This window comes from Terrapene carolina, unplaced genomic scaffold (assembly GCF_002925995.2).
Source record: "Terrapene carolina triunguis isolate 2854851 unplaced genomic scaffold, T_m_triunguis-2.0 Scaffold53, whole genome shotgun sequence".
In the NCBI taxonomy this organism is placed as follows: Eukaryota; Metazoa; Chordata; order Testudines; family Emydidae; genus Terrapene; species Terrapene triunguis.
The window spans coordinates 7129065-7138665 of record NW_020664404.1 but is presented as its reverse complement, the minus strand read 5'-3'; the positions used below and the strand labels follow the sequence as shown (position 1 = coordinate 7138665).

At 44.5% G+C, this 9601-nt stretch overlaps 1 protein-coding gene across 1 annotated transcript in view; it reads left to right on the top strand.

Annotated features, from left to right (window-relative positions):
• DOCK5 (dedicator of cytokinesis 5) overlaps nt 1-9601 on the top strand; it is a 126433-nt gene that overhangs the window by 29999 nt on the left and 86833 nt on the right. Inside the window, exon 2 of the mRNA XM_026657397.2 lies at nt 9422-9462. Within this exon, the coding sequence (XP_026513182.1) occupies nt 9422-9462 (41 nt within the window). The remainder of the gene's footprint in view (nt 1-9421; nt 9463-9601) is intronic.

Below are 9601 nucleotides of genomic sequence, written 5' to 3'. Positions count from 1 at the left end.
CCTTAGTTCCAGTCGCAGGATCTTTCTTATCAATGGGATGATGTCATGGATTTTCAGACCCAAGGTGCTCTTTTCAGATCTGCCAGTTAGAAAAAATCACCATTTTTTTGATTTGTAAACTGAACTGAGACATCTCGAGGGAGAAGAGTTCCAGAACCCCAGAATATATGTGGCACTTTATGGAGCCACTTGCAGCCCAATCAGCACACAGCTGTGGCCCATGTGACATCCTCAGGGCCATACAGGTAGTATATATATTACGTGGGCTGCTTCCACACTGCACACAGAGAGCTGCATATGCAGCCCACAATGGTAAATCGGTTGAGAACCGCTCCTGAGGGTTATTTTATGACTCCTATCACCATAGCATCTGAGCTGCTTGTGTTGTTATGCAATATTTGCTGGGTATTTGTCCCTTTTAAATACAACGATGTTCTGTACAGCACATCACTAGCTATTAAAAACTGCTTTAAAAAACAGTGCAAATGAAAATTAATACTTAGATCTTATAATACTTAGCTGTTAAACAGGGCTGTCTAATATTCTTCTGCTGGGAACAGAATAGAGCCAGCTATATCCTGTAAAGAGTAAACTTACCCATATCCCATTTCATGATATCTCTGTTCTCTCCAAAAGCCAAAAGGCCTTTCGTGAATATAAATTGTCACCAGACTTCCGCAAACTGCATCTATTGTGGGGAGGGGGGGGGAACATGTACAACTCCCCCCACTTTGGTATCTCCATTGAGCAGGGCAAGTTGCTTGTTTAGCAATTTGCTGTTAGTGAGTTGGTCTCTTTCCACTTCTCTTTGACCTTGATGCTGGAGACAGCCAGCCAGCCTGATCTTACATGTCAAAGCAGATTATACTGCTGATGTGTATGTTAACAGTGATGTGTGTGGTAATGGAGGAGTGTGTTTGTAAGAAAGAGTTTAATAAGCAATAGAGCCAACATACGAGCTGATTTTGCAAAGAGGAGAGAGGCTTAAAGCTAAAAACAGCCTTTTTTTGTGAAGCTGGGTGTATCCTGAACTTACAAAAAATAGCATTTTTACATGGTTGTTCAGTTTCCTCCTTAGCCAGCTGTTAACAGAGACGTTGTCAAATAGAGTAAATTAGTCCTCATGTTGTCTGCCGTCTGCCTGAAACTGCACAATCAGGAATTTAAACTGAGAGTGGATTGCAAGTTCTTTGTGATAGGGCTTTTTATTCTGTGTTTGTACAGTGCCTTGCACAACGGGATCCTGATCCATGACTGGTGCTGCTAGGTGCTACAGGAACACAAATAATAATTTTATTGGAAAGATGAAGGGAAATCAGGCAAGGCATTTGTGAATTATAAAGGTTCCAAAAAAAAAAAAAAAAGAGGGGTGCAGGTGGCTCCTTGGGGAATTCTCTTACAGATGTGGGTACCTCTTCCTGCCTTCAGCTCCCCCCCACCCCCTCAAGAAAGAGGTTTCAGCATAGAAACTCCAAATTTCCTTTTGTCTTTTGCTGTGGACACTCTTGCAGGTCTGTGTTTCCTTTCTCTCGTGACCTCAGTTTTGTGTGTCCTGGTTTCCAGATGTGTGGGGGTTGTTCTTTTGAGAACAACAGTGTTCCCACAAGAAATGTCTTTATTCCTCCTGTGTCAATGCTGCATCTGTACAAGCTGAACTCCAGCTTAACAGAGGCCTTTTTTTTTTTTTGGTCTGAAAATCACCAGCTTTATATAGGTGCACAAGTCTCAAGTTCTATTTTCCCAGGATGATGGCTTCCCCAGAAAGGAAGCTCTGCCCTATAAAGTTTTTTCTCTGGGGCATATTAGTTACACCTCCAGTTTCCATCTGAGGGGTTGCTCTGAATCATGCAGAGGAGTGACATGAACCTGGCTTTCCCACATCCCAGTTGAGGGCCTTACCCCTAGACTAGAGTCAGTTTCTTTTTCTGGCCCAGTGAATATTGAATTATTTATGCAAAGTGGAACAGCTCCAACACGAGATTGAGAGAGAGTCCGAGACAGTCTCTGCAGGCTGCTGGTCATGGCATTCACCAGGGATTTGGGAGACTCAAGTTCAAGTCCCTGGATCCTGTTTTTTTGCACGCACAAAATTTTTTTTTCTTTTTTTTTTTTGAAAAAAATCTTCGTTTTGCTCCGCTTTGGAATGGAGACAAATGTTGAAACCCTGGCATTTTTCATGAAATGGAATTCTTGTTTTCCAGCCAGCCCTGGGGAGCACTTATACTGAGTTACCAGGACGTACACAGGGCAATTTTACCTGCAGATGTCTTTCTCCTCCTTCCCACATCTAGAAACAGTCCTCATATTTACTCCTAATGTTGGTTCCCCCCGCTCCTAGTTTAAGGGATTGGAACAGGGCTGTATTCTCTCCTCCTCCGTGTGCAGCGAAGGAGTCTTGGTGTATTGGGCAACCGGAGCTTGAGAGCTCTTTGTATTCTCTGTGCGTCTGGCTTCGCTCCGTCAGAAAGAGCTGAAATGCACAGTTTGTTCCTCAGCTGTGAGACAGAAAGGTTGAAGCCCGCACTTGGCTTCTTTGTATAACAATAAATGTTATCTTAATCTCAGCTGGCGGGAGAGCTCCCAAGTCATAACACTGACCGAGCTAAGCGAGTCTAGATTGGAGCAGGCCCATGAAAAGACAGGGAGCTATGAAATGAACTAGAGGGTGATTATCTCAGACTAGAGGGCCTAGGTGCTATTCGCCCTGTGCAGAGAGCCTAAACAATAAGGCCCTACTTATTAAACTCTGCTCGAGAAGGCTATATGGTGTTTAAGGCATTGTGAGGGATGTCTGCCCTGGGGTGAATTTCACCCATAAGAGACAAGTCATTGCCAGTAATTTAAAAAAAAAGAGGATGGAAACTCATAAATGGGCCAGAATCTCTAGCTGGGAGATACCAATTCACTGTAAAATTCCCTGCACTGGGAATTGCCTCAAGGGACAATTGACCCTAAAGGAAGGTCAGGGTACTAGAGTGGTAGGTAAAACCTAAGGTCAGGCCCACCGATGTGGGGGAGAAGGGGGGCAATTGCCCAGGGGCCCGGATGCTTTGGTAGTGGCAGCAGCTGGGAGCCCGGGCCCTATTAAATCGCCCAGGTGGGCCGCAGGGCGCCTAGGAGCGTGAGACTGCTCCGGGTCCCACGGGCTGGCATGGGCTGTCCCTGAAGTGACGGATTCGTCACTTCTGCCCTGGGCCTCGCCCTCACCAGGGACGGCCCTGGCCCTGGCCCTGGGGCCTGGAATTTCTCTCGGCAGGCCTGCCTAAGGGAGACTAGTTATAGTGTGATTTCCCTCCCTCGGCGTTTTCCTGTGGGAGAGGGCAGTGTTAAATTGTAGGTAGGACTCCCCTGGAAGTTGGCATAAACCCAAGCTAATCCCAGCCCCCTGTCTGGATGGTAAAGCAAAATCCCTGGCCTACCTCCATTTGTTTAGTGCCATTTGTGCCTTTAGGATCTGCATGTAGGACCCTAGAATAGCCCGCTGGTTTGGGCACTTACCTGGGATGCAGGAAAGCCTGCTTTAACTCCCTGCTCTGAATTAGGCAGAGTCCTATGTGGTTTCCCCAGTCAACAGGCTATCAGCTATTCTGGATGGGTGTCTTTCTTTGGAACAATGTACCAAGAGTCATGGTGGATCCTGCATTATTTTTTAAATCCAGATTGGATGCTTTTCTAAATACATGGTCTAGGAGTTATTGTGAGGAAGTTCTGTGGCCTGTCCTACGCAGGAGGTCAGGCTAGATGATCACAGCAGTCCTTTCTGGCCTTGGAAACGCTGAATCCAGGAGCCAAAGTCCATTGGAGTTGATGGAAAGTCCCCTGTTGACGTCACTGACCTTTGGATGAGGTCCTTATAGTCCAGCGTTGTGGTTTGTATCCTTTTCCCCTTAACTAAATGGGTGTATGAAATAACGATTTATAAGTCCCAATTATGGCCATAGTGAGCCGGCCTGGGTTATTGTGAAGGGTTCCCTTTTCCTACGGTGGTAGAATCCAGCTGCAAGGTCAGAGTAATACCATCTCAGATTGCTGGGCTACGTTGTGGCTAGGGTGACCAGACGTCCCGATAAAATTGGGACTGTCCCCATTTTGAGTATGGTCGGGACGCCATTTGTCCCGATATTTTGTTTCCTGGTCTTCGGCGGCAATTCAGCAGAGAGTCCTTCAGTCGCGGACGGTCTTCGGCGGTGGGTGCTTCTGTCTTTGGCGGCAAGGTTTATTACCCACCGCCGAAATACAGCCGAAGCGCTCTCCGTCAAATTGCCGCCGAACTCCCGGACGGGTGAGTGTAAAAAAAAACAAACCAAAAAACGCTCCCCCCCCGCGGCGGTCCTGATATTTTCCCCTTAACATCTGGTCACCCTAGTTGTGGCCTTGTCCATGGTGGGGGTTTTGTCCAGTCACAGGCACTAGGGTAGCACACCAGTGCAAAAGTGATGGTCACTATCTTGGCTGATATACTGGGATTTGAACCAGGGATCTCGAGAGCTGATAGTATGGCATGAGCTGCTACAGCTTGAGCTAAGGGGCCCAGACTGTCTGGGCAGGAGCTGTAACAGACTGGATCAGCACAGAGGGGGACCTGCAATGCACCCTTACCAGTGAGTTACACAATCCCCTAATGTAGGCAGGACACTATTTATTGAAACTGAAATAATACAAACTCTGGCTTATAGCACCTTGGGTCGTCTACACTAGAGGTTTGCCTTGGTGAAGCTACACAATTGGCTGCAGTCAGGGCAGATCCTCTGCATAGATGAGGTCTAAATCATTGCCAGTGGTTGCTTCGTTGTCTACGCTGAGACGAATCTTAAAGACCTTCTGTCGTGCCTTGCTCTGCCTGTAAACAGGACTTAGCACAGGATGGTTTATTCATTAAACATGAAACATCTGGTCAGAACCAGTCTCCTTAGAATTTTCCTCCCTTTTAAAGGAAACACACATGCTGCCATTTTTGAAATGTGCAGCTTAGACCGTCTGGGGGTCTCGGATTTGGCATTCCATTGTAAATCGTGAAATAAGATTTTTCTTCATTGTTCCGTCTGGGTGATCTGGCTGCACACGTGTGCGTGCTCTTTTTGTTGAACAACCTGCTCCCCTGATAACAAGACCAGGCAAAACCCAGCCTGTTGTTTGCCAAATGTTGGCCGGTAGATGTTTGTAATTGGGGAAATGTGCTTTACATTGCATAATCCACCGAATAGCAATAAAAAGACACTGCTTTGCATGTGCATCCTAACGCTGCCCCCTGGGTGAACCGTGCCTGTAGAACTTTTGCAGACTTCCTCAGAGTGAGATTTCACTTTAGCTCTGGGAATCTGTCCTAAGGGGGTGCAAATTCCAGTCCTGTTTGGAATCTCTTTTTCTAGCCTGTAACTTTTACCAGCTGTGGAAAATGGCAAAAACAGGGATGGAAGGGGAAAGAGTGCTCAGCTTTGGCCAAGGAAGCCTCATACAGGTGCAAATTATATTGCACTGTCTGCTTCTGTCTCAGACGTTGCTTTGATTGCCACAGGTGAATGAAGGAATCCCCTTCTCACTGCAGTGCAGTGGTTTGCAGTGTGGTGCACTGCAGTGAAAAGAAAGGATGGTCTTGTGGATAAAGAAGTGAACAGGGACGGAGGAGTTCTGGGTTCTATTCCCAACTCTGCCCCAGTGTCTCTGTGTAACCTTGGGTGAGCCACTTACTCTGTGGGCTTCAATTCCCCCTCTGCAAAATGGGCATAGTACATTTCTGCCCCCACCACCACCACTTTGTCTGCTTCGCTTGTGTAGTTTGTAAGCTCTTTGGGGCAATGTCTGTATATGCATAGCACAACTGAGTTCCAGTCCTGTTTAGGATCTCTTAAGTGCTACTGTTATACAAATAAACCTAAACTTACAACAGCAAACAAATAAGCTTTTAGATGAGAAGTAAAAGAAAAAAAAATCTCATGGCACTTTTTGTAAGAGTCAGGCTGTTAACCCCTGTATCCTGCAAATTTCAACATTCTACCTCCTTAAATTTTCCAGTGGCATTTTCAACAGGGATGCCCTTATCCTTTTCGGCTTCTGTCATAAACTGTTACATGGTATTGCTGTGTGCTATTTAACAGCTGCCCTATCGCACCCCAGGGGTGGCTGCATTTCAGTGGTGGGTGACATGAGTCCAATATATCTCATTTTATTATAGGGTCCTTTATGAGCTTTCGGGAGAAAAGGCACTTTCTCTATATAAAAGTATTTTTATCTTAGTCAAATACAACTATCCAAATGAATAACAAATGTCTGGGCAGAGAAAGTATGTGTACGAGAGAGAGAGACTGATGTTCTCTCCTTTCCCTTTAGTTCTGGCATGAAAATCCTCCTTTTCATCCTAAAATTTATCCGCTGTCATCCTTGCAAAGGGAATAAACTTGAGGGAAACTCTTAACTACTCTACCGTTTGTCTGAAGCTTCTAGACTTGTATTTGAAAAAAAAAAAGAAACAAACAGCTAAAATGACCATTGCCATGAGCACGTGGTCACTGCAAATGATGAATAAACTTATTTTATGCAGTGTCGTTGTAGCCGTGTTGATCCCAGGATATTAGACACACCTGGCATTTTGCTGTGATGCTGGGAGTTCCTTTCCCAGGCCCGAAGAAGAGCTCTGTGTGGCTCAAAAGCTTGGCGCTCTCACCAACAGAAGTTGGTCCAATAAGATATTACCTCACCCACCTGGTCTTCTGAGTAATGTTATTGAAAGTTAGAACAGAATTCTGAAAAGCTCAGAGGATGCATTGGTTCCAAGGATGAGTGAAGAGCATGAAGAAGTGCTGGAATATCACTTTATGTAATAATAATATGTAACACAGCCCTTTCATTCCATGATTTCAAAGTGCTTTAGAAAGGTGGCTTAATATCACTATGTTCATTGTACAGATGGGGAAACTGAGACATGGGGTACGTCTACACTACGAGATTAATTCGAATTTAGATCATTCGAATTTGGGAAACAGATTGTATAAATTCGATTGTGCGCGGCCACACTAAGCACATTAATTCGGTTTTTAACCACATTAATTCGGTGGTGTGCGGCCACACTACCCCATTAACTTTAACCACATTAATTCGGTGGTGTGCGGCCACACTACCCCTAATTCGAATTAACAAAATCGATTTTGGTGCTACTCCGCTCGTCGGGGTGGAGTACAGAAATCGATTTTAAGTGCCCTTTAATTCGAAGTAACTGGCTCCGTTGTGTGGACGGGTTAAGGATTAATTCGGATTAACGCAGCTAAATCCGAATTAAAGTCGTAGTGTAGACCAGGCCATGGAGGGGTTAAGGACTTGAGCCAGAGCAAACTGGAATTGCTGGAAAGAATCTCATTGAGTTCATTGGGCTTTGGCTCAGGCCATAAATAGCTCACACTAGGCTGTTCAGTTAATTATTGATGAAGCTAAGAATAGAATCTAAATCTCCTCATTCCCAATCCAGTACTTTATCCATTGGACCATGCTTAATGTATAATCCTGTTTTTATCCAGTGGAAGGACTGGTACCTTGCCCCACACCCCCCAGAGCTTCTGGAATACAGAGGATTTTGTAACCAAACTTGATTGATCTTATAATTACTAGAGAAATGGGCGAGACTTGCGAAATCTGGACTTCTCTAAAGTTTGGGGGTGGGGGCAGGGTGAGCACATCCAGGATTTTGGCTGGGACCTATCTCTGCCAAGTATAATAATGATTCCACAAATGCTTTTCAACCCTCTTCCCTTTGTTTTGTCACCTACTAATCCCCTACCCTCTTGTTGATCTCTTTGCTGGCTGGGTTATCTGTATGTATATCGGAGTGTAAGCTCCATGGGGCAATGACTTTGTCTGCCCTGATGCCTCTGAGCACCACTCATGCCCTGTAGATAATAAATACCACTCCAGCTACCTAAGAAACAATAGCAACATTTGTGCGTAACTTTTAAATGTCAATGCAAGCAACAACCAAAACAAATCAAAATGCCAAAGAGCTGTGTGCCAGGAAGTTAGTTAAGATGAGAGCTGAGGAAGCAGAATCTTTTGACCTTTGGAATAGTTATTTTAGGGGTAAAGTAGCATTAAGAAAAATGCAAATTTGCCCATCATATTGCAGAAATGTGAAGCTGGAGACAATGTTTGCAGGTCAATGTTTAAAATAAACCCAGTTCTGTAGTTGAAAGGACACTGTTGTTGTTATTTTTATTACATTATCTCCTGGCGATCACCATAAATGGACAAGACAAAGGGTGGGAGACAAAAAGTACTAGTCTTTCCAGTTGGGGATCAGGCACACAGTGTGAAATGATTTGCCCAAGACATCTGTGTTCGAGCTGGGAATAGAACGCAGATCTCCTGAGTCTCAGGCCAATATCTTAACCACAAGACTGTCCTTCCTCTGCAGTGATTTAAATTTCCCACTTGCTAAGTAAGGCTCACTTGAGAGCAGCAGGACAAAATACACTCATTCATTCCTACACTTGCCTTCCAGTCACCTTGAAGTTAAAATGTTGGCTGAACCCCAAGTTCTAAAGAGGGAAGAAATGTTCTTCTAAAAGTGACAGACTTCTGGTCTGCAAGAATCACAGCTATTACTCTGAAACTGATACTTCCATGGAGCTTGTCACAAAGGCAGTAAATAGGAATAATATCTCTATCTAGGACAAATAATTTGTTGGTGGTTTTTTCCCTTCTCTCATAAAAGTAAAGACCCTTTACTAATTTCTCTTTCAGCCTTCCTTCACAGAAGGATTTCACATTGGTTCATGGGCACCAGGGAAAGGAATGTGTAAACATAAGACTCAAGCATCATCTACATAGAGAATTGGGTTAACACCCATGTAAGAAGAAGGATGGTGTTAAGGTTAAAACCATGGCGTCAAAAGATTCAATTCCCAGCTCTGCCACAGACTTCCTATGTGACCTTGGGGATGTCATTTTATCTTTCTATGACTGTTCCCGATCTATAAAATGGGCATAATACTTGCGTTCTCTATCCCTTTGTCTGTCTTGTCTTTTTAGACTGTCAGCTCTGTGGGGCAAGGAATCTTTTTTGCTACATTTATGTACAGCCCCTAGCACAAAGGGGCCCCAATCTCAATTGGGGATCTACATGCTACCATAATAGAAATAATAAGTACTGCAACTGCTGAAGCACAGTTCCGGCTAAAGGAGCAGGCCCACTGTGTCATTTCATAATAGGAAAAGCTACTCTTCTTTCAAGTTCAGCCTTATTTTAAGGCCCATTCCCACTGGCCTTGTTCTCACTGGTGGTACCATTGGCGTCAATGGGACATCTGAAGTGAGCAAAGCCAACAGGATTTGGCTCATGGATTATATGTGGTAAGAACAACGTGTGTTGCTAATAGCTTTGCATGTTTAATTCCTGTATGTGAAGAGTCATGGTATTTCTGTTGTTCCTTGGCAGGTTGGTACAGAGGATACACCCTCAGGAATAAATCGAAAAAGGTACAACATTATATCTTTCAATAATAGATATTTTTATGTTACATTTTGCCAGGCCGTATCCAGCGCTGTAATGCCCTGTATTCCTGTGGTCATTTCTACCTTAGTACAATGCATACCTCCTGATTGGGATATTCTTTTC